General features: G+C 41.5%; 1 protein-coding gene across 1 annotated transcript in view; it reads right to left on the bottom strand.

The window, feature by feature from the left end:
- The window catches only part of tgfb2 (transforming growth factor, beta 2), a 60,363-nt gene that overhangs the window by 14,606 nt on the left and 19,520 nt on the right, over positions 1–26,237 (bottom strand). Inside the window, exon 2 of the mRNA XM_084945122.1 lies at positions 22,660–22,823. Within this exon, the coding sequence (XP_084801248.1) occupies positions 22,660–22,823 (164 nt within the window). The remainder of the gene's footprint in view (positions 1–22,659; positions 22,824–26,237) is intronic.

Here is a 26,237-nt window from a genome sequence, read left to right as displayed (position 1 = left end):
ATTAGAAGTCAAATATCTTTAATAATTCATATTTTAATGATAAATTGTCAACACTGGAAGATTCCCCCATCTCTTCTGAACAAAACGGTGTAAGAATGACCGTTCTAGCCCCTACGGTTAGGAAATTATGGTCATTTGTTTGAGGGGAGTCGTCATTATGAGAAATAGACTGCAAAAATCCTGTGTCTCTCTGTGCTGCGTGCACCTGTTTTGGCGGGAAAAAGTGCACAGGCTCTCTGATTGGTGGATTCAAATTCAGCAGCTCCCAGGCTGCTTGACTGAGCTAGAAACTTACTTTTCTCACCCTTTTTTCAGCTGTCCATTTTGCTTTTCCAATTTTTCTGTTTAAGTTATTACTATTGTGCTAAATCATACTATTTCTGCTATTTTATAAGATTTGTGCCAAATATAGTATTTCTGATTAATTATAATTTTTCTACCAAATCATAGTACAGTATTTTTGCTTTTTATAGGATTTTTATAGGATATTTATATTGCTTAATATAGTTTTTCTGCTTTTTATAGGATTTGTGCTTAATATAGTATTTCTGCTTTTTATAGGATTTGTGCTTAATATAGTATTTCTGCTAAATATAGTATTTATGCTTAATCATACTATTTCTATATATTTCTGCCAGGCAGCAATCCTCTGTGAGGACTCAGACATTCAAATGCACATATCAGGGCCTGCACGGCTTCCCAGCCAGCCAATCATATCTGAGGTCTGCCGTTTCTTCTCTCGTCATATCTCAGCGACGGATGTACAGAGAGCAATGAAAATCGCGGTCAAAGTACACCAAAGTCCGCTGATTCACCCAGTCGAAGAATTATGCTTCTAGTCCACCTAGTTTTTGAGTTACACAACATTTTGTAACTCCAAAAAACGGCGATTTTCGCCTCTCACCGCGATCTAATTCTGACTGCTCATCACCCTGTTTTTCAAGGCGCCCTCTCTCTGTCCCAGTGGCGCAGTTGGTAATGACACGGGTCTGCAACCCAAACGTCGTGGGTTCGATTCCACCTTAGTCAACATGTTTTTTTCCCTACAAGTTAATACACTATCACAGACCAGTAATTCATATTCATCATTTATAACAATTCTACAAACTTTTATGATTTTACCAGCTTTTCTAATATGGATCTCACATTCTTGTTAACACTCCATGGCACAAATACTCTTCCCTTTAGGCTCTGTGTATGTGTGTGTGTGTGTGTGTGTATCAATATTTCTCCCATTTTAAAGTATTACTCCTCCATAATTGTATTTCTGTTAAATCAAAGTACTTTTACTACATCTTAGTACTTCTGCTCAATCATAGTATTTCTGCTAAATCATAGTATTTCTGCTACTTTTTGGTACTTGTGCTAAATACAGTATTTCTGCTAAATCTCTAAATTTCTACTATATTATATTTTTCTTTCTAAATATAGCATTTCTGCTATATAATAGTATTTCTGCTATCTTATAATATTTGTGCTAAACCAGAGTATTTGTGCTGAATCATAGTATTTCTGCCAAATGATAGTATTTCTGCTAAACCAGAGTATTTGTGCTAAAACATAGTATTAATTTAAAATTACAATATTCATAGTTCATCACAGTGTCTCTGGTAAATCACAGTATTTCTGCTATGTTGTACTATTTTTCTAAATCATAGTGTTTCTGTAATGCTTAAGTATTTTTGGCTAAATATATTCTTTCTGTTATCTTATACTATTTCTCCTAAATTCTTGTATTTTTGAGAAGTTATCATGTTTCTGGTAAGTTACAATATTTCTGCTAAGTTCTGCTATGCTATTGCATTTCTGCCAAGTATTATGTTTCCTCTAAGATATTGCAGTTCCGCTGAGTTATTCCATTTTAGAAAAGTTCCTTTGCTTCTGCAAAGTTTTTACAATTTCTGCAACTTTTCAGGCTTTTCAGCTAGTTTTTGCAGACAGCTTCAGCTTTAAAGCATCCACACTGCATTTTCGCAGTAAATGCAAATTTTTCTAGTTCTTATTATTATTCTTCATCTTCCGCCTAAATTTCGGCACGTAACTTGCCCCACAGTTTTGAGACAAGGTTCACATATGTTATATAATTTTGTGCGGCTGGATCTAGAATGGTGTGCTATGACTTTTGGTGTTTATGACTTTTACAGTTTTTTAAATATTAATATTTCAGTGAAAGTTTTCCCGCGCTTTTGTGCCGCACAGTTTTGAGACAAGGGTTACATATGTTATATCATTTTGTGCGGCTGGATCTGGACTAGTATGCTATGACTTTTGGTGTTTATGACTTTTATAGTTTTTTGAATATTTAGATTTTAGTGCAAATTTAGGCCCATTTCTAGGCCCATGAGAAAGATTCAACTTTTGGCCCCATAGAAACAGACTTCATTTGTGGTGTGTTGGCTCTCTCTAGTGGTATGTCGGGAGTGGTACGCCCTGTCTACCCGTATTTGCATTACCGTAATGACGACAATATCAACGGCGCGCACAGCGTCGCTGCTTTAAGGAGCCATTGGAATTTTTAAGGTTGCGCGAACCATTGAATAGTTACGGTAACCGCAAGGGTGTATGCTTGGTGGAACACTCCATATCCCACAATTCATAGCACGCCTCTACCGAGTCAAACAATGGCGGCTGCCACTTTGTTTAATATATTCCTCTTATTCGTGTTTCTAGGTCACAAAATAAACTTTTAAGATATTTTCAGGCGAGAATGTAGGTGTGTAAACGTCAAATATCTGCTCGTTTTGTCAAAACATCCCATATTAGCAACAGTTTTCTCACGATGTTAGCTAGCTAGCGCGGCTAGCGCTGCTTCGCTCAGAAGCACCCGGGCTTGGCTTACAGTGAGGCGGCTTACACTCGTTTCACCACCCGATCGCTCGCCAAGCCCGTTTTTGTGCTATCTTCACCGTTCAAATCTTAAAAAATTCTGCTCTTTCTGCTCTTTCCTGCTATGACTTTTGGTGCTCATAACTTCTATACTTTTTGAGATATTGAATTTTTTTTGCAATATTTTTTGCCCTTTTTTGCATATTATCAGTGGCCTCACTGATTTTCCTTGCCGGGTTGACCTGTGTTTTAGCTCAATGAGATGAGCATCCGTTCTCAGACTGGGAGGCCCGGGTTCAAATCCCGCTTATGGCAACATTTCTTTCACTTAACAGTTACACTTTTTTAACTCTTTTTTAACTCTTTTCAACACAATTTCAGCTTTTTCAAACCTTTTCAGCACAATTTTCAGTTTTTTCACCCCTTTTCAGCACAATTTTCAGTTTTTTCACCACTTTTCAGCACAAATACCAGCTTTTTCAGCTGTTTTCAGCAAAAACCTCTTTTCAGCAGAAATTCTACTGATTAAACTCTTTTCAGCAGAAATTCTGCTGATTGAACACTTTTCAGCAAAATTTTCAGTTTTTTCTGCTGTTTTCAGAAAAAACCTCTTTTCAGCAGAAATTCTGCTGATTAAACTCTTTTCAGCAGAAATTCTGCTAATTGAACTCTTTTCAGCAGAAATTCTGCTGATTGAACTCTTTTCAGCAAAATTTTCAGTTTTTTCTGCTGTTTTCAGAAAAAAAACTCTTTTCAGCAGAAATTCTGCTGATTGAACTCTTTTCAGCAAAATTTTCAGTTTTTTCTGCTGTTTTCAGAAAAAAACTCTTTTCAGCAGAAATTCTGCTAATTGAACTCTTTTCAGCAGAAATTCTGCTGATTGAACTCTTTTCAGCAGAAATTCTGCTGATTGAACTCTTTTCAGCAGAAATTTTCAGTTTTTTCTGCTGTTTTCAGAAAAAAACTCTTTTCAGCAGAAATTCTGCTGATTGAACTCTTTTCAGCAGAAATTCTGCTGATTCATCTCTTTTCAGCTCATCTTTTTGCTTCTTTACCTCTTTTCAGCAGAAATTTTTCTGATTCACCTCTTCTCTGCAAAATTTTTAGCCTTTTCACCTCTTATCAGCACAATTCTAAGCAGAAATGCAATGTTTTTGCAGAAACACTGTAATTTCGCTTAAATAGTATGAAATAGCAGTACTATTGTACAGAATGGTGTACGTCAGTTTAATGCTGGGTGGTGCTGCAATAGTAACTATCCTCGGTTGGAAGGAGAGGCTGACATCCAGGGATTAGATTACCACAGGTGGAGTTTATTGGCGGTCAGATGGATGGTACAGGGAGGTATGGGATACAGTAGGAGGATGTGGAGAGGTGATATGGTGTGGTTTCTATGATTAAGAACAGGGTATGCAGGAGAGGTAAGTGACGGAAGTGACGGGGAAAGGTAAGCGACCCATGTTGTAGGTGACGTCAGACGCCGGAGATTTGGCGGAAAAAAAAAAAAGCGAATGGTAGCATAGAATTTAACAAAGTTTCTTTAAACTTCAGTATTGCCAAATAAACTAACCAACTGTCATATAACTAACAACATCTGTCCTATCATCTCTAACACCCTGGAGGACAACGAGGAGAGTTTAGACGCTCTCCAAGAATACATCGACCGGTGCTTTGAAGATTTAGTAATGAAGAAGGCCCAGAGCGCGTCTTCCCCGGCCAAAGCTGAGACGCCGTCATCTAAAAGATATCGCCCGGCAGACTCCCCCGGCACAACATCGCCTGCCGGCAAAGATATCGTCGACATCCTGGAGTCAATCGATAAGCGATTGTCCAGTTTCGATGCAAGGCTGTCCCTGGTGGAGATCTTACACCGGGAATTTAAATCTCTAAAAGAATCCCTGGAGTTCAGCCAGCGGCAGGTGGAAACACTTGCTGCGGAAAACGCCACGCTACGGGACTCGGTCAAATCTCTAACCGATAATGTGACCCAATTAAACATAGAAAATAAAAAAATAAAAGAGACCGTTATAGATTTACAAGCCCGTAGCATGAGAGATAATCTGGTGTTTTCTGGTATTCCAGAGTCTGCCGGAGAGGACCCGGAAACGACCGTGAGAAGCTTCATTAAAATCCACCTGAAGCTGCCGGAGGACACGGTGAAAAACATAGGGTTCGATAGAGTGCATCGCATAGGGGCTCCGAAGACAGGAAGTGGGAGACCACGTCCTATTGTAGCCAAATTCGGCCACTTCAAGCAGAAGGAGCAGGTGAAGAGTCGCGGCAGAGAGCTGAAAGGAACGGATTTCAGCGTGAACGATCAGTTCCCCAGAGAGATCCTGGAACGACGCAGGGTCCTCTTCCCAGTCCGACGTAGTTTTATCCAGAAAGGCTCCCGGGCTGTCATCGCCGTGGACCGGCTCTACGTGGACGGACAGCTCTACCACACCAAATAAGAATCCGCTACACTATTCTCTTCACTCACACTCTCTTGTATTAACTTTTGCTTAACTATGTAATTTCAGTTTGCTAATTTAGTATAACGTCACCGTCACTCTCCGCCAATGCTTTAATTGGAATGTTTCTGTTTTTATTTCTTTTTTCCTCTCTCTCTCTTGTCGCGCACCTTGCTCTTTGGTTTATTTGCTTCTCTTTTCTATCACTATGTCGATCACCTGTTTCCCTATCCATTCACAAACGACACTGTTTATTTCTACATGCTTACTCTGCACGATCACGCACACACATGCGTTTAAAGGCAACACATTTACAACAGCCACACAGCGCACACAGATATAGGACACATGCACACATTTGCTCATATTAGTTATTATGCACACACATAGTCAGACCTATGGAGCTTCTTGCCGCGCATTTTCTTCTCTTTACTTACCAAAAAAAAAAAAAAATGATGTGTTTCCATTTTCCTCACCCGTCTAAGCGAGACACACAGCGTACATCATTAGCCACAAACACACAACTATGGGCATGCTAAGATTTGTCACATGGAATGTGCATGGAGCTGGCTCTAGGGAAAAAAGGTTAAAAATACTTAACCAACTTAAAAAATTACAGGCAGACGTTGTTTTATTACAAGAAACCCACATGCCTGTCACAGGTTTGAATAAACTTAAAACACCTGAGTTTCCTAATGTGTTCTCAGCCTGTTATAATTCTAGACAAAGAGGAGTAGCAATTCTAATACATAAAAATATTAATTTCACAGTACTCGATACAGTTATAGATCCAGAGGGCAGATTCCTAATCGTCAAACTATCTATACTTAACCAAAAGCTAGGTATTGTAAGTATATATGGTCCAAATGTTGATGACCCCTCATTCTTCCACGGTTTTTTTAGTACACTCTCCGAACACCTAGACTGCACAATTGTTCTGGGGGGAGACCTCAACCTGGGACTAAATGAAGAAATGGATAGGCTCAATACAGCAGGAACTCAGCGTAACTGGCAGTCCACAAATATAATCAAACAGTATATGAGCGACTTTGGTCTTTGCGATGCATGGCGCTCCCTTCACCCCAATAGTAAGGAATATACTTTCTTCTCACATGTCCATCACTCCTACTCTCGTCTGGATTATTTTCTGGTCAGCAGCTCACTGCTGAGTAACATTACAGACACTGAGATTCATCCTATAGCTGTCAGCGATCATGCTCCTGTATCTTTAACACTAATACAGATGAATAATACTACACCAAGAAAAAACTGGAGATTTAATACATCACTGCTCAAAGACGAAGAGTTTATCAAATACTTTAAAAAAGAATGGACTCTATATTTAGGCTTTAATGACATTCCTGGAACATCAGCATCTGTCCTCTGGGAAGCAGGGAAAGCCGTGATGAGAGGTAAAATAATCTCTTTCTCATCACATAAGAAGAAAGAAAAAAACAGAAAAATTCAGGAACTAGTGAAAAACATCAAATCCTTAGAAAAAGCCTATGTGTCACACCAAGATCAAGAAATATTAAACAAAATACGCAAGACAAAACTAGAATTAAATGAAATTATTAATAAAAAGACTAAATTCTTAGTACAAAGACTTCGCCTGCAAAATTATGAACACGGTAACAAATCCGGACAATTTCTTGCTAACCAGTTAAAAATCAATAAAGAAAAAACAACTATATGTGCTGTTAAAGATTTATCTGGGAATACAATATATGATCCTAAAAAAATAAATAACATTTTTAGGGATTTCTATGAAACTTTATATACACCACAAATAAACCCATCTAAAAACGAAATTGATCAATTTCTCGACAACATAACTCTTCCAAAATTATTAGACACCCAAGCAATAGCACTGGATTCGCCACTGACGCCAGGTGAACTCCAGGAAGCTCTGATAAGTATGCCCAATAATAAGGCTCCAGGTCCAGATGGTTTTCCAACAGATTTTTACAAAGAATTCTGGACAATTCTGGCACCAGTTTTTCACAGGATGTTGCAGGAAATCAAAGAAAATGGTAGACTACCACCAAATATGAACTCTGCAAATATCAGTCTCTTACAAAAACCAGGCAAAGACCCTGTATATCCCTCAAGCTATCGTCCAATATCCCTTATTAATGTAGACCTTAAAATAATCTGCAAAGCTCTCTCAAAGAGATTAGAGAAAATAACCCCCCTTTTAATTCATCCTGACCAAACTGGTTTTATAAAAGGTAGGCACTCATCAACAAATACACGTAGATTACTTAATTTAATAGACTACTCATGCAGTAAAAACACTGAAACCATAATATTTTCTTTAGATGCAGAAAAAGCATTTGACAGAGTTAACTGGAAATTTCTATTTGCAGCTTTACATAAATTTGGTTTTGGACCCTGTTTCATAAACTGGTTAAAAATATTATATAACTCCCCAACAGCTTGTGTCAGAACAAATGACCAAACATCCTCCCGCTTCTCTCTTCTGAGGGGCACCAGACAGGGATGCCCACACTCCCCTTCACTGTTTGCAATTTTTATTGAGCCATTAGCAGCAGCAATTAGACAGGCTACAACAATTAAGGGCATAAAATGTAAGAATATAGAACATAAAATCAGCCTTTATGCAGATGATGTGTCACTTTTTCTCCAAAACTCACAAACCAATATCTCTGGGGTAATTGCATTGATAAATTCCTTCTCAAGTGTCTCAGATTATTCAATTAACTGGTCGAAATCAACAGTTCTTCCGATTAATTGCTCCTTCCATAATTCTTCTCCTTCCCCACTGCAATGTGGAAATATAAAATATTTAGGTATCAATGTCTCTCCTAAACTTTCAGAATTAACTAAATTAAACCACATCCCACTTTTAAAGACAGTAGAAGGCGACCTGGCTAGATGGAACTCTTTACCCATATCACTCATGGGAAGGGTCGCCGCTATAAAAATGATGATCTTGCCAAAAATAAACTATTTATTTTCAATGATCCCAAATAAGCCATCACAAGATTGGTTCAGATCTCTAGACTCGTACATTTCTAAATTCCTTTGGAAAGATAAACCCCCACGTATCAGCTTAAAAACACTACAAAGGACCAAGGATAAAGGAGGATTAGATCTGCCTAACTTTAATCACTATTTTTTAGCCAACAAGCTTCAGTTCATCTCTAGATGGTTTAAACACACCTTCTTAGATGAACCTTGGATAGATGTAGAACAGGCACTATGTAATAACCTAGAAATTTCAGACCTACCATTTATCAGCTCAAACATCAAACGACATGAATGCTTTAAAAGCATCAATATTAGCTCTTCTCTGACAGCATGGTGGGAGTTTCTAAAAATGACAGTCTTCATTAATCCCATGCAAACGTACACCTATCTGGAACAACCCGGACATATTACAAAACAATAATATGATAAACTTTTCAGATTGGAGTTGCAAAGGAATTAAATACTTGGAACATATATTGGAAGGAACAGACTTTATTTCGTTTGACAGACTAGTTATACAATATGGGATCAACAAGAAACGATTTTTGGAATATCAACAAATTAAATCCATAGTAAAAAAGAAATTTAATCCCAGTGAAGCTGAATTACAAACACCACCAAGTGTGGTACAATTTCTTAGTCTAAAACCCCCCAAATTATTGTCTAAAATATACAGAACACTTTCTAAAATAGATGAATCAATATCCCTTCCTATTGCAAAATGGGAAGCAGATTTATCAATCAACTTAGACCCAAACCTTTGGTCTCAGATATGCTTAAAAACCTTTCAATGGATCAGAAATCCCAGTTTGCAATTAATACAATACAAAATATTACACAGAGTGCACTATACTGGTCATAGGATGTTCAAGATGGGCTATACGCCTTCCAACAACTGCTCACACTGCACAGCAAATACACCGGACAATTACATCCACGCTCTTTGGTTCTGTCCACCAGTTCAGAAATTTTGGCGTGAGATATGTGAAGACTTATCAAAGTGTCTGAAATGTAACATTCCAGCCTCCCCTTTAGTATGCTTGCTGGGCAACTTGGATGAGGTCACTGCAGAAATAAACACAGCCCACGTTGTTTTTACGGCCCTATGCATTGCCAAGAAAATGGTCCTCATTAACTGGAAAAATAAAAATAATCTTAATTCTAACCAATATAAAAACCATCTAATAGATCACATTAGTCTTGATACAACCTCTGCCATCACATTTGATCAATCCCTTTGGGCTCCTTTGATCGGCTTCATCACCTAGTGGGGGTGGGGGGTCATGGTTTGGTCCTGCCTTCGCTATTGTGGTTGATGTGGGGGTAGGGACGGCCTTAGGGCGTCTGGGGAGTCCCTAGGGACGTTTCCCTGGAGGGCCTAACCTGGGGGCTGTGGCCATGACCTGGTTAGAAGCTCTGGGGCTCTTGGATGGTGTTTTCCTTGTGGCTGCGTACAGCGGAGATAGGGGAGGGTCTGTGCTGGCGGACGTTGGTTACTGGCCTGGTAGCCTGGCTGCCCCTGGGAGGGTCCGGGACGGGCGTGGAGGCTTGGGGGTCTGGGGGTGCTCCGCCCCCCGGTCTGGGGTGCTGGCCGGGCCTTGGGGGCTTGGGTCCTGGCTGTTGTGTCGCCGGAGCAGTGGGCGGGTGGGTGCAGGGGGGCTCAGCCCCAGTGCAGGGGACCTCTGGTGCATCGGCCCAACTAGGGGGCTCTCTAACTGGTGGGGAGGTTGTTACATCTTTGCAGGTGGTCTCCTCACTACAGGAGCTCACTCTGCAGGTGGGGGGAGAGATATAGGAGAGGGGGAGAATGAACTCAACCTGGGTGTCTATTGTCTTGTGTAGTTTGGGAGATGATTGGATGATGGGGTGGGTGCAGTTTTCTCTGGGGTGGAGTCGGGTGGGCTGCCCCGGACTCTGTGGGGCTGGGCAGTGCTGCTGCTGCGGGCCCCGGTCCGGATGGGCCTGGGCCTCCTTGCCCTGGTGGGTTCCAGAGCGTGGGGGTGCCTACTGGGGTCAGCGGGGGAGCTGGCCCCAGGGAGGGGCCGCTTGCCCCACCCTTTCTTCCCTCCCCATCCTCAGCTGCCTCCCTATTCCCGCTCTACCACACCCACCCACACACGCAGGGCTTGGGGTGCAGGTATGTCACCAGGGTGCAGGGGAGGCACTCCCCCTCTGTCCCCTTCTGGCCGCCTGTGCCTCAATTTTATTCTGCAACCTAGACATCCACATTACTCACACTCTCACATAACACATACATATAGGGCCTTGGGGGTGGGCACGTTTTACAGCATCCAGAGGATGGTCGTTGTACTCCAACCCACCTCTGGCGCTGGTGCCCTACCCTCAATTTTAAATGCATTTAGACACTGAGGGTTTTCGGGAGGAGCCGTGCTGCTTTCTGAGAGGAAGCTAGTACCATGCTCTCCTGAGTTTTAAATGCACTTTAGAACAGCACACAACAACATTACATATGAGCGGGCGTAGGGAGGTTTGAGGTCTTCACTCACCCCGGTTCTGTTAGCCGTCAGGGCTGGGGGGCTGGGAGGAGGTGCTGGCCGTCAGACTGGGGTCTGGGATGCGGGGCCTCCCTGCTACTGCAGATAAGGAGGTGGTCCGCTTGCCTCCACCCCAGAGAGAAGGGTTACATCTCCTGGGTCTAGGTGCGGCTTGCCCCTCTGGGGGCGGGGGTACCTGGACCTGGGATATAGAGTATGTTTGGGGAGTGCGACTGTCTGTGCAGTGTCTATTTGTGTCTGTCTACACGTTGGGTGAGTGCCGAGTATTTGGTTGTGCATATGGGGGTGGGAATGCACGTCTGTGTCCGCGTGTGCCTGTTTGTCTGTGTCTATATGTCAGGTTGGGTCTTAGACTCAACCTCTCTGGGTACATCTCAGGCCCTCTAAAGTACGGAGGCCTATCTCCCCTCACCACACTCCCTGCCGGTGGCTGATGCCCTTAGACGTTGGTGGTCCTTGTCATCTGGGGCTGGGCGCTCACGCATGTACCGGCTCACTCCTGGTGGCCGATTGGCGGGGCCGGGCGCCTGTGGCCCGGCTGGGCTCCTTCCGGGGGGTGGGATGCCCTCAGGCCTCTGGGCCTGAAGCTCGGCCCTCTCTGGCACAGCTGGCTGCCGGCGGAGCCCGCGGGCACGCCACTGCAACCCCCTCTGGCCTCTGCTCCGTAGCTGCGGGGTGACCTCTCGTTTGGGGCTCTACTCAGCTCTTCCCAGGAGGGTGGCACGGTTCCCCCTCCCTTTGGTGGTCCTCCTCGGGTCCTTGTACTCTGGGGCCTCTGGATATCTGGGGCCTGGATCTCCTCCATACCTGCTTCATACCCTGGTGGACGGGGCTATGGCTCCCCACACTCCCTAGCAGATCGTTACATGGAGAAACCTTTGGAATACAAGCATGCTGATCCACACAGGTATGCACACAGGTGTACACACGGGTGTTCACAGACGCGGACTACACCTTTCTTGGCTGCTGCCTCAAAGCACATTGTGCGCTGTCTATCTTGCGTGCTGCACAATATCGTTTATTATTTAGTATCTACTGTTATCTACTGCTAGCTAGTTTATTGTGATGGTGCTGTTTTTATTATGTTGCTCTTTGTTGTTTGCTTTCTCTTCTGTTTTTTCTCCATACAGGTGATCCAGGCATTTTGTTTGTTTGTTTGTTTGTTTGTTTTTTCCTTTCTTCCCCCCCTTCTCACCGTCTCTTCTCCCCTTTGGTTTTCTTTCTCTCCCTCTCTTTCTTTCATTCTTTCTCCCTGTCCTATCCCCCAGTCACGTCTGTCCCGTTTGTAGCAACCGAAAATAAAATAAATACATAATTATAATAAAGGTCAATCAAATGGACCAATATGGCAAGGCCATGATGATCCACTTGGTAAAATAAATCCGCTTGGCATCTTTCTTGGCCTTAAGACAACAATTCTGATGGCTAAAGATCCAAACGGGACACAAAAAAAAAAAAAAAAAAAAAAAAAAAAGAACAGGGTATGCATTACAACATGCATACAGATTAAAGATTAAGAAAACTGGCAACAAATTCCTCCACTACAAATCAGTCTGATACCACTTCTTACAGGGTTCACGTTTACTAAGGCACTACCCAAAAGGCGCCACAAGAGGGCACTCCAACACAAGAGATGACCTATTTACACTGATGCACTTAGTAAACAGTCCGCCCCCTACTTAGCCAACCATAATACAGTGATATTACAGTATACAAATTCACACAAATACTATGATTTGGCAGAAATACTATGACTTAGTAGTAATACTATAACATAACAGATTTCCTAAATCTTTTCAGCAGAATTCTGCTCATTCAACTCTTTTCAGCAGAAATTCTGCTGATTCACCTCTTTTCTGCAAACTTTTCAGGCTTTCCACCTCTTATCAGCACAATTCTCAGCAGCTTCTGCTCATTTCAGCACAATTGTCAATCTCTCCACCTCTTCTTTGTGAGAATGAGTTTGGCTCAGTGCGCTAAATAGCCGCCCATAGACCAGTAGGGCCAGGTTCGAATCCTGCTCAGGGCAATGTTTTTTTTCAGCTCTTTTCAGCAGACATCTTCAGCGTTAAGGCATCCACACAGCATTTTCGCAGGAAATGCAAACTTTTCTAGTTATACTTTATTCTGGTTGCTTCCGTACGTTTTTTGCCGCTTAACTACTCCCTCAGTTTTCATGCTATTTTCACCGTTCAAACTTTAAGAAATTCTGCTCTTTCTGCTAATGTGTGCTATGACTTTTGGTAATCATAACTTCTATACTTTTTGAGATATTGAATTTTTTATGCAATATTTTTTGCCCATTTCTGCCACATTATCAGTGGGGTCACTAGTTTTCCTTGCCCGGTTGAGCTGTGTTTTAGCTCAGTGAGATGAGCAGCCGTTCTCAGAGCAGGAGGCCCGGGTTCAAATCCCGCTTGTAGCAACAATATTTTCAGTTCACAGTTGAACTTTTTTAACTCTTTTCAACACAGATTTTAGCTTCTTCACCCATTTTCAGCACAAATTCCAGTTTTTTCAGCTGTTTTCAGCAAAAACTTCTTTTCAGTAGAAATTCTGCTGATTCACCTCTTTTCAGTGCAATTTTCTGCTTCTTTACCACTTTTCAGCAGAAATTCTGCTGATTTATCTCTTTTCAGTGCAATGTTCTTCTTCTTTACCTCTTTTCAGCAGAAATTCTGCTGATTCACCTCCTTTCTGCAGAATTTTCAGCCATTTCACCTCTCATCAGCATAATTCTCAGCAGATTCTTTTCATTTTAGCAGAATTATCAGTCTCTCCACGTCTTTTTTGTGAGAGTGAGCTTGGCTCAGTGAGATAACTAGCCGCCTTGAGATCAGGAGGGCCAGGTTCGAATCCTGCTTGTGGCAACATTTCTTGTCAGTACAAATTTCAGCTTCTTTACCCCTTTTCAGTAGAATTTTTTGCTTTTCACCACTTCTCAGCTAAAATTTCTGCTTCTGCACCTTATTTATAGCAGAATTTTCAGTTTCTTCACCACCATACAACTTTTTTTTAAAATCTTTTTCAGCTTTTTTCAGCAGACATCTTCAGCGTTGAGGCATCCACACAGCATTTTTGCAGGAAATACAAATTTTTCTAGTTAAAACATTGCGCTCCTCCCCTTTGACTAAAACAGTGCTCCCCTCTCTTCTGACTAACATCCGTGTGGACGATTTAGGAATTGCATTTTGTTACGAATTCTGAGTTCCTGTCTTTTATGATTTTTTGTTTTTATATTTCAAAATTCATCCAGCAGGCTGGTTTTGGCCCACATGCTGTACGTTTGACATCCCTGCATCAGGCTGTACATGTGTGTAATTTGGCAGCATGAATATATATGGTGGGCATCATCTGCATCGCAGTGAAAATGCTATGTTTTTGATACTGCCTAACTGAAGCACCTATAATGTAAACAGAATTAGTGCAAACACAGAACCCTGTGGAACTCCATAATTAACCTTAGTGTATGAAGAAACCACTGCAGAACATTACTGTTAAATCCTACAGCATGCTCTAATTGTTATAACTAGAAAGCGAAAATTTCAGAAGAAATTTTAAGTGTGCCTATGCCGCCGCTAATCAGTGTAGTTTGCCATTCAAACGGCTACAGAGAGCAAAACTCAGCAGAGCAGCCATTTTCCACCATGAACTATAGTAAAACCAAACACCGCTCGCGCCTCACAGATGACAGCTTACAGTTTTGTGTAAAGATGAGGTGACTTCGTACAGCCCCGATTTGCAGAAGCTGTGCGCAGAGGTTCATGAGCAGACCCGACAATGTTTGCATGAACACGCTTTGAAGCATTACGTTATGGACCACTTTTCACACATAGTTGCTGTACCCACACAGCCGGCTGTAGCTTTTCATCTCACAGCCCGACACATACAACAAAAAAAAAAAAAAACAGCCGAGAGAGCACAGACTTTACGCCTGAGAGGCGTGATTGCAGATGCCGCTGAGGTGGGTCCACCTCCCCTGCAGCGGCACTGCAGACCACGCCCCGCCACACACATCAAACACGTAAAATAAATATTTGTGCACTTTTGCATTCACTTTTTGTTTTTTGTTAATTTTACACAGTGTTCTGAATGATTAACAATGGTCTACATCCAATATTGTGTATTATTATACAAACTTTGGTTGTAAGATTCAGATAACTATTTAATAAAAGCTAAATATTTTATTTGAGAGTAAGAAAGAAAAGTATATCTTTGTGCCCCCCTTTCCCTGTTAATGCCCTACCTGGCCCCCTGGCAAAAGCTTTGCTAGATCCGCCCCTGCACAGTTACCAGCTGTCTCTCAGAAACAGTTCATAACTTCCCTTCAACTCATTCATGTCACCTGTTTCTTCATCACCAGTTCAGCTCTGATGATTCAGTAAGGACATCTCCTGGTTCCGACCAGTCGCCTTTACAGCTGTGGCTCCAGCAAACATCAGCTGATACTAGAAATTAATATCAAATAAATTCTAACAGCAGCTGATCAAGCTTAAACGTGCTGCTGTTGTTTAGCGCGATAAACAAACAAGAGAGAAAAGCCCATCATTGATCAGTTTCATGATTGAAGTTGCAACAGGTGAGAGAATGACAGGGGAGGCTGCGTAAGGACAGAATAAATCCAGCTTTGTGTCTTCTTCTGTTCTACCTGAAGTACGGGACAAACTGCGTTCCTTTTCAGCTCAATACGAAACGCGTAATATTTTCTCTGGATGTGGGACGATTCCGTTTGCACGGGACGGTTGGCAACTCTACTAACTAACCTTATGAATACAATAAAGTTCACCATCAGTAACACAGCACCCACCCAGCTGTATAGAAAGTCTGTCATGCTAGCTAGCGCGCAGTACGACTTATTGTAACTGATTGTAAAAAGTCAGCACAACGAAAATATACATAACGTCTTACCTGACATTCAGCTCACCGGACACTCGTACCGGCAGCGTGACAGAGAGAGAGAGAGAGAGAGAGGGGGGGGTGAAACGAGACAGAGAACCGCTCTCGGTGTAAGCCAGGCCCAGTCGCTCGGCGGCCGCCTCGCATCTCTCTTTTTCCCCATCTCCTTTCTGTCATACACCGGTGGCTAGCTGCCCTCTGTTGTAGCTCCGCGTTAGCCACCACCAAACAACTGAGTTATTTTTTCCACATCGAACAGCATCTGGACAATCCACCACCTTTCACTGTTTTTACCGTTACTAAAATGAATAAATTAATCACCAGCCCATATAAATGAAAAATAAGTCCAGCAGCCAACCAAGAGTAATCACGAAAGACTAGGGGGTGAAACGAGAGCGTGAGCCGGCCTGGGTGTCAGCCAGCCCGGCCTGGGTGTCAGCCAAGCTGCGCCAACCAGCTAGCCGGCTAGCTGCCATGCGGCGCTAGCAGTAACATCGTAAGAGAACTGTTGCTAATATGGGATGTCTTGATAAAACGAGCAGATATTTGAAGTTTACACAACTACATTCTCGCCTGAAAATATCTTAAAAGTTTATTTTGTGACCTAGAAACACGAATAAAAGTATTATAAAATCGAAGTGGTGGCCGCCATTGTTTGACTCGCTAGAGGCGTGCTATGAATTGTGGGATATGGCGTTTTCCACCAAGCATACACCCATTTAGCTTACCGTAAGTATTCAATGGTTCGCGCAACCTTAAAACTTCCAATGGTTCCTGAAAGCAGCTACGCTGGGCGCGCCGTTGATATTGTCGTCACTACGGTAATCCAAATAAGGGTAGACAGGCCGTACTACTCCCGGCATACCACTAGAGAGAGCCAACACATCACAAATGAAGTTTGAAATCTGTTTCTATGGGGCCAAAAGTTGAATCTTTCCCATGGGCCTAGAAATGGGCCAAAATTTGCACTAAAATCTAAATATTTAAAAAACTATAAAAGTCAAAAACAGCAAAAGTCATAGCACACCATTCCAGATCCAGCCGCACAAACGCACAAAATGATATAACATATGTGAACCTTGTCTCAAAACTGTGCGGCGAGTTACGCGGCGAAATTTAGGCGGAATGGAGAATAATAATAAGAATAATAAATCCGACGATTAGTAATAAGTGTGCCTCTTGGCATAGGCACACTTAATAAATCCGAGGAATAGTAATAAGTGTGCCTCTTGGCATAGGCACACTTAATAAAATATTATGGTCAGCGGTATCAAATGCTGCACTAAGGTCTAGTAGGACAAGCACAAAGATGAGTCCACTGTCAGAAGTCATATGAACATCTCTTTGTAAATTTCATTAAAGCTGTTTCTGTACTTTCATGAGCTCTGAAACTCTTTAAATAAACCCTCCTTCTGCAGATCATCAGGCATCTGTTTTACAACTACTCATTTAAGAATTGTTTAGATAAAAGGAAGGTTGGAGATTGGCCTGGTATATTGGTGGTTTAATTACTACCAGCTTAAATGCCTTTGGTACATAGCCCATTAATTGAGTTATGTTGACCATATTTAAGATTGAAGCATTAATTAAGTCGCCCTCAGGATTACAGGCCTGCATTCAATACCGTCAGGCCGACCCTCTTGGGTGATAAGCTGACAGTGATGCAGCTGGATGCCCCTTGTGTCCTGGATTGTTTGAATACCTGACAGTAAGACCACAATATGTGCGTGTTCAACACAAGGGACCATCCACTCCCCTTTTCTCTTCATCCTCTACACCAGCGGTCCCCAACCCCCGGGCCTCGGACCGGTACCGGTCCGTGAGTCGTTTGGTACCGGGCCGCGAGAGTTGAGGCTCAGGTGTGAAATGTACCGTTTTCAGGGCTTTTATCGGTTTTCAGCGTTATTTTGTTATCGTTTTTATCGTTTACTCGGTTTTCCTTGGTCTTTTCACGTGTGTTATGAATAAATTTTCTTTTTTTCGGTACTGGTACTAGTTTTATTTTGTTGTATTTATCCGCGACACCTTAAAGGCCAGTCCATGAAAATATTGTCGGGCATAAACCGGTCCGTGGCGCAAAAAAGGTTGGGGACCGCTGCTCTACACCATAAGACTTCAGCAGCTGCACAGTGACCTGCCATCTTCAGGAGTTTTCTGATGACTCTGCAGTTGGATGTTGGATGCATCAGTGAAGGTGATAAGATAAGTGTGTGAATGTGTGTGTGAATGGGTGGATGACTGGTTGTGTAAAGCGCTTTGGGGTCCTTAGGGACTAGAAAAGCGCTATACAAATACAGGCCATTTACCATTTACCATAAGACAGAGTAATTGGCTCTGGTTTACTCTGTAAATGGTAAATGGACTGGTTCTTATGTAGCGCTTTTCTACTCTATCTGAGCACTCGAAGCACTTTATACAACTCGTTCATTCACCCAATTACACCCATTCACACAAGCACTTTTCTAAGGTTTTAGTGCTAAGGGAGACCCCTTCCCTCCATTGATATTTGCCTTAGCAATAGAGCCCCCTTGCTGAAAGCATACGTAAAGATCCAATTACAACGTTTTTGGTTATAATATTGACACAACTACTAATAAAATCTCACTCTACATGGATAATGTGTTATTATATATCACCCAGCCAGAAAAGACTATTCCTGCTGTATTCGTCAAAATTAAGTTATTTGGGTCCTTCTCTGGATATAGGATGAGTCTGAATAAAAGTAAACTAATCCCTATACATGTGAGTAACCCATCTTGGCTACAAAACCTCCCATCCAGCATGGTATAGACAGAGTTTATGAGAAGCTCACTTATCTGGGTACTCAGCTGTTCCTCTCTATTAAAACCTAACTTCTCTCCCTTAATATCTGAGCTTCAGTCAAGTATACAGTTCTGCAACATGCTCCCTATATTACTCATTGGTAGAGTTTATGCTATAAAGATGATAATTTTGCCCAAGTGGTTGTACTTATTATAAAATCTCCCCATGTTCCTTCCTAAATCATTTTTTAAAAACCTGAATTCACTCATCTTACCTTTTTCGTGGGGCAATAAAACACAGAATTTACTAGGAAACATCTTTTCAAGTCTAAAATAGAGTGAGGGTTAGTGCTTCCAAATTTCCTGTTCTATTACTGGGCTTCGCATATAAAATTCATGACATTCTGCTTAGCTGACAACAGCAGTCCCCTCACATGGTTGCAACTGGAGCTTCTCAGCCTTATTGTATAGGAGCTTTACTGCTGTCTTCCCTGCCCATTGATAAGTCGATGTATGACGGCTACTAAACTACACTTTAATTTGAAGTCTTTATCTTCTATCACACCCACTGTAGGCAATCCATCTTTTCTAGAAAATACATTTAGACTTTGGAAACAGGTGCACAATCAGTTTTGCACAACCAGTAATCTGTACTGGGAGGGTATCTTTGCCTCTTTCAATCAGTTACAAGGGATATACAAGTTACCAGGGAGAGACATTTTCAGATACCTGCAGATAAGAGACAATGTCAGGAAATGCGTACAGGGTTTTGAGTGTCTATAAGCCACAGTTTAGTTTTTTGCTCTGGTCTCCTGTTAAGACTTGAGTGAGAAACCTTACAGACTAACAATACAAAAAGTAAACAGAGAAAAAATACTTGGCGAAGTTTTCATGATGTGATTTTTTTACAAACTTTTAAAGATTATATAATTTGCTCTTGGCTGTTAATATACCCTTATAAGAGACAACAGTAAATGTGAAAGAAGCTAAAAAGAAATTGGTCTTCCACTAATTTAGAAAAATGTTACCTAGCATGGATGTCTTTATGATAAAAAACCTATATATTATTCATGATTAATAAACATTTCCATTCTTTCATCTAGTACAACAACAAGAGGCAACCGTAAGATCTATGACAGTAGATAAATGCTATATATGACCGAATCTATTTACCACCTTTGTCCTATTGACTCCCTCACTAAACTAGCTTTAACTGTCACTTGATCAAAATCATCAACATTTATTTAGCATGTCTAAAACAATTCAATATTTACAGTATTTTCCGCACTAAGGCGGACTTAAAATCCTTTAATTTTCTTAAAAATCCACAGTGCGCCTTATATTGCAGTGCGCCTTATGTATGAATTCTGGTTGTGCTTACGGACCTCGAACCAATTTTATGTGGTACACGGCGCTCAAAAATCTGTCAAAAATGCTTTAGTATGACTTTGGTAAGCCATGAAGCCGCACCGCTTGATGGATTGTTGAGGCATTACAGCTACTGTAGTCAGGAGCCTTGAGTAATCTGGGTTCAAAACTCTGTCCGCTTCAGGTCCCAAAGTCACTGCGGCATCACCGAGAGTTAAAAACTGTCTAAATTCTTTCATCTTTAATAGAATGATCAGTGTTGCTGCTTTACCAGGTGTAAGAATTAAGTTAAACATCCAGGCATCCATGAAAACAGAATTGATTAAATTTAATAGAGTTAGAAGTTAGCAGGAAGTTAGCTCGCTAGTTTCGACCTAAACATGTTATACCATGTTCTGACAGAGAGATTTCTGAAAAAATTAAAACCTACAGTTCTGCTATCACTTCCGACAGAAAACTTAACAGCAGTGACTTTTGTAGGGTTGGACTAGCTGGTATATAATGCTACGTGATCGCTAGCGACACATCATAACAAACACAGTGAAGCTTCAAGATGAATGCTAACTTTTTTCCACTTGATAAAAGTTAATGGGAGGGTTCCAGAAGGTTAGGGACAAATGCAATCACATGGCAGGATGCTTTAAACGGACCAAACTTCAGTCAGGAGAAAACTGAGATAATCCATCCACAACACAAGGTTAGTCATTAATATACTGTAACAACATGGGAATAGAGCAGCTGTGAGAGAATTCAACATTAATGAATCAATGGTACGGAAGTGGAGGAAGCAAGAAGAATAAGTTGAGTAAAGTTTGACTTACCTGACTGTTTTGTTTCGCTTAATGCGCCTTATAATCTGGTGCACCTTATGTATGAAAACAGACCCGTTTATCGACAGTGCGCCTTATAATTCGGTGTGCCTTATGGTCCGAAAAATACGGTAGTAGGGTCATACAGCAGGCTGCACACCACAGGCTTTTAGACCTTCTGTAATCAAGTATTTTCACTGAACAAAAATGTGAACGCAACACTTTTGTTTTTGCTCCAATTTTTCATGAGCTGAACTTAAAGATCTGAAACATTTTCTACATACACAAAGGACCCATTACTATCAAATATTGTGCACAAATCTGTCTAAATCTGTGTAAGTGAGAACTTCTCGTTTGCCGAGATAATCCATCCCACCTTACAGGTGTGGCATGTCAAGGTGCTTGCACAGGTGCACCTTAGGCCACTCTGAAATATGCAGTTTGATAACACAGCACAATGCTACAGATGTCGCAAAACCAGTCAGTATCTGGTGTGGCCACCATTTGCCTCACAATGGTGCCTCACACAGTAAGGAAAATGGTGTGCAGTGGGCATAGAGTTGATCAGGTTGTTGATTGTGGGCTGTGGAATGTTGGTGAACTCCTCTTCAATACTTGTGCAAAGTTGCTGAATATTGGCAGGAACTGGAACACGCTGTCATATATGCCGAGCTGAGCGTCCCAAACAGTCTGGTGAGTATGCTGGCCATGAAAGAACTGGGATGTTTTCAGCTTCCAAGGAATTGTGTACAGATCCTTGCAATATGGGGCTGTGCATTATCATGCTGTAACATGAGGTTATGATCATGGATAAATGGCACAACAATGGTCCTCAGGATCTCAACAAGGTATCTCTGTGCATTCAAAATGCCAACAATAAAATGCACTTGTGTTCATTGTCCATAACCCCACCGCCATCATGGGCCACTCAATCCACAACGTTGACGTGATCATGCTGGATGTGGAGGTCCTGGGCTGGTGTGGTTACATGTGGTCTGCGATTGTGAGGCCGGTTGGATATACTGCCAAATTCTCTGAAACGCCTTTGAAGATGGCTTATGGCAGAGAAATGAACATTCATTTCACAAACAACAGTTCTGGTAGACATTACTGCAGTCAGCATGCCAATTGCACACTCCCTCAAAAGCTGCGACATCTGTAGCATTGTGCTGTGTGATCAAACTGCATATTTCAGAGTGGCCTTTGATTTGCGGCAGTCTAAGGCACACCTGTGCAATATTCATGCTTTCTAATCAGCACCTTGACATGCCACATCTGTGAGGTGGGATGGATTATTTCGGCAAACGAGAAATTCTCACTTACACGGATTTAGACAGATTTGTGAACAATATTTGATAGTAATGGGTCCTTTGTGTATGTCGAAAATGTTTCAGATCTTTAAGTTCAGCTCATGAAAAATTGGAGCAAAAACAGAAGTTGCGTTTATATTTTTGTTGAGTGTAATTGAGTGCTTTAGACCTACAACCAACATTCCTTTTACTGATAAAGTCCTTTAAAATCCCTGTGTCTGTGAAAGGAATCAATTGTTTGAAAAGTTTCAGTTAGCACAAAAACAGATGTCCAGTCAGTTACTAACAATCTCCTAATGGCGCCAGACAATGGACTGTCTCTATGCATGTCCTGCTGGATCATTGTTGCTTTTGACACCAGTAATCGCATAATTGAATTGCACTGGAACAACTGGGAATGAAAACTATACTACAGTGATTTGAGTCATATTTATTGGATTAATTAATTTTTAAAATTTAAATGATGAGCCTTCCACACACAAAAGTTAGTTATACAATTCCACAGGGCTCCCATTCTGATAATCTCATTATACTAATCATTAAGAATCTTCAAAGTTTATGAAAAAGAACCTACAAAAATCAGAATATATTTTTTTGCAATGTAAAAAATCTTTGCATTTTAAAATTATATTAAGCAATCCTTCCTAGTCTTTATAAAACACAAAGCAACTCATATTTAGGAAATATGGCATAATGAATGTTACTCCAGACAAAAGTGTTTGTACCTGATAGAGCTCAATTCGTTGCTCAGACACTCGGGCCCCAGGGTTTTGAAGACGGAAGATCCTGAGCTCTGCCTTCACCAAGTTGGAGGCATTCTTCTCCATAGAGGACACATCAAAAGTCAGCCGCCGGAAGTAAGGGTTGAAGAGTGTAGGAGAAATAACATCTGCAAAAAAAATGTAAAGGAATTGTCTGAATAAGGATTGGATACTTTATGACTGCTAATGGAACACTTGCTTTGGACTGAGGCAGTCAATTCCAACTACTAAAATGAAACTACAATTAAGGAAAGACATCACAGCCTGAGAGGGTTGTGGGACTGAAGGTCAATGGTCCAATCCCCTACTAGTCAAGCCTGCTTGAGGAGTTCTTCAGCAAGACATTACAAAATTGTCACCACCAATTAGTGTTAGTTTGCATCTGATAAAGTGTTGTAAGGGGTGCTTTCAGTGGTTACCAGACAAGAAAAGTGCTGTATGAATGTTAGTGCATGTACCATTTACAACTGCGCCCACAAATTGCACATACTTTGTCATTATCTTCTAAACACAAGCAGAAAGGGAGGGGCAGCAGTCTTCCATTGTATTAATCAAAGACACAGCCAAGGCATACCAGTGGCCAAGGGAATAGTGGGCGCTATGGCAGGTTCCTTTGCTCTTACTAACAAGAGCTATCACCTTGTCCACCCCTAATCTTTTAAGATTAATGGATTAGGCAGGATAACTTGGTGGGACAATGCTTAGTGGTGCGCTCACAACAGGTAGGGACATGTAGTGTCTGTGCTGCACTCAGTGGTGATGCTAGGTTGATGCTGACTTTGGGGCGGGTCTTCCCTCTAGACTGGTTAGGCACTGCTTGTTTTTTCACAACGCTGGATTTGACCAAGGGCTACTGTCAGATTTTGTCTCAGGGCGTCAACCGCCTTGTGGTTAGGGTTATTATGTCCTGGGACGCCCTTTCACCCTCTGTTCAGGGCTCCATCGCATAAATGATGTGAATCAGCCGCTGATATCTGGCATTACACCTCATTAAATTCAAGGTGATCGAGTGGGAGAGAAAATCGGCCACAGATTTTTTTTCTCCCACTTGTGGCACTAGGGGTAGCAGTAGGCTAGGCCAGATGGCTCCCTGGCCTAAATGCTTGATTTAGACTTCTCAGGAAATCTACATCCAAACTTAGATGGTAACCAGAATCGCCTTTTAATCCCTATACTGCAACGTTACATTCCAATTGTTGTGGTATGCATCAAACCGACAGGCTACGTAGAAGCTTGTGGCGAAGGGTTAAAATGGGACTCCCAGTTATGGCTTAAGTTATGACGTAGATCTGATGCAGAAATATAATTCACACGTAAATGAAGTGAGGCTGGTTATTGCAGCTGTGGCCAGTTGCTTAATTATGCCTCCCCCTGTCTTTGAGAACGATAGTATAGTAAGCAAATAACCAGCTGAAAATGCAAAGGGAAATAAAAAAAGAACTAAAAAGAAATGGTGTTGCACCAAGCTGAACGCCCCTGTGTTGTGTCAAGTTTCCTCAAATCAGGTGAACCAACACAAAGCCTACTACAGTCATTACAGTGTGTGGCTATTGATAAAGATGTTGACATGGGCAGCTTCATTAAAACATTTAATTTATTAATAGAGTCAACTGACTTCTCTCAAATATAAATAAACCCATTCATTATTTTAATTACACCTTTCTGGCATACAGAAAATAAACATTTAATAGTACTTCTTCAAATCTTCTTTGCTCCTACCATTTTTTTAAATGTTAGTATTTATATGTGGAGTATGTTACTTTTTGAGAAATGTTATTACATTTGATATCAAAAGTGCTGTAACCACATCTAAGAAAGTCATGAACCTATTGTTTACTTGCATTTCATGTACCATTACAGTAGAGGACACCTACCTACAATTCCCACACAAGTCAGCTATCGTGTTGACAGTGCTGCAGCCTCACTGTGTATGACACTCAATACTGTTGGTCCCTTTGAAAAAACAAGCATTGAATCAGAGAAGACCAGATTCTTGGTACAACTCAGAAGAGAATAGAATAGAATAGAGAATAGAAAAACAGTAAAGAGTAGCTGAAAAGCATGGACAGATATATTTTGTGGCTGGGCTTTTTCCATAAGGAGTGTCAATTCAATTCAATTCAATTCAATTCAATTTTATTTATATAGCGCCAAATCACAACAAAAGTCGCCTCAAGGCGCTTCATAGATACAGAGAAAAACCCAACAATCATATGACCCCCTATGAGCAAGCACTTTGGCGACAGTGGGAAGGAAAAACTCCCTTTTAACAGGAAGAAACCTCCGGCAGAACCAGGCTCAGGGAGGGGCGGCCATCTGCTGCGACCGGTTGGGGTGAGAGAAGGAAGACAGGATAAAATACATGCTGTGGAAGAGAGACAGAGGTTAATAACAGATATGATTCAATGCAGAGAGGTCTATTAATACATAGTGAGTGAGAAAGGTGACTGGAAAGGAAAAACTCAATGCATCTTGGGAATCCCCCGGCAGCCTACGTCTATTGCAGCATAACTAAGGGAGGATTCAGGGTCACCTGGTCCAGCCCTAACTATATGCTTTAGCAAAAAGGAAAGTTTTAAGCCTAATCTTAAAAGTAGAGATAGTTTCTGTCTCCCGAATCCAAACTGGAAGCTGGTTCCACAGAAGAGGGGCCTGAAAACTGAAGGCTCTGCCTCCCATTCTACTTTTAAATACTCTAGGAACAACAAGTAGGCCTGCAGAGCGAGAGCGAAGTGCTCTAATAGGGTGATATGGTACTACAAGGTCATTAAGATAAGATGGGGCCTGATTATTTAAGACCTTGTATGTGAGGAGCAGGATTTTGAATTCAATTCTGGATTTAACAGGAAGCCAATGAAGGGAAGCCAAAACAGGAGAAATATGCTCTCTCCTTCTAGTCCCTGTCAGTACTCTTGCTGCAGCATTTTGGATTAGCTGAAGGCTTTTCAGTGAGTTTTTTGGACATCCTGATAATAATGAATTACAGTAGTCCAGCCTGGAAGTAATAAATGCATGAACTAGTTTTTCAGCGTCACTCTGAGACAGGATATTTCTAATTTTAGAGATGTTGCGCAAATGGAAGAAAGCAGTCTTACATATTTGTTTAATATGTGCGTTGAAGGACATGTCCTGGTCAAAAACGACTCCAAGGTTCCTCACAGCGTTACTGGAGGCCAAGGTAATGCCATCCAGAGTATGAATCTGGTTAGATACCATATTTCTAAGATTTTCAGGGCCGAGTACAATAACCTCAGTTTTATCTGAATTAAGAAGCAGAAAGTTAGCGGCCATCCAGGTCTTTATGTCTTTAAGACATTCCTGCAGTTTAACTAATTGGTGTGTGTTATCTGGCTTCATGGACAGATAGAGCTGGGTGTCATCTGCATAGCAGTGAAAATGTATGCTATGTCTTCTAATGATGCTGCCTAAGGGAAGCATGTATAATGTAAACAGAATTGGTCCTAGCACTGAACCCTGTGGAACTCCATAATTAACCTCAGTGTGTGAAGAGGACTCTCCATTTACATGCACAAATTGGAGTC

Source organism: Perissodus microlepis, chromosome 11 (assembly GCF_051167445.1).
Source record: "Perissodus microlepis isolate ML-2025 ecotype Zambia chromosome 11, ASM5116744v1, whole genome shotgun sequence".
In the NCBI taxonomy this organism is placed as follows: Eukaryota; Metazoa; Chordata; class Actinopteri; order Cichliformes; family Cichlidae; genus Perissodus; species Perissodus microlepis.
The sequence above is the reverse complement of the archived record's forward strand: the minus strand, read 5'-3'. Positions and strand labels throughout refer to the sequence as shown.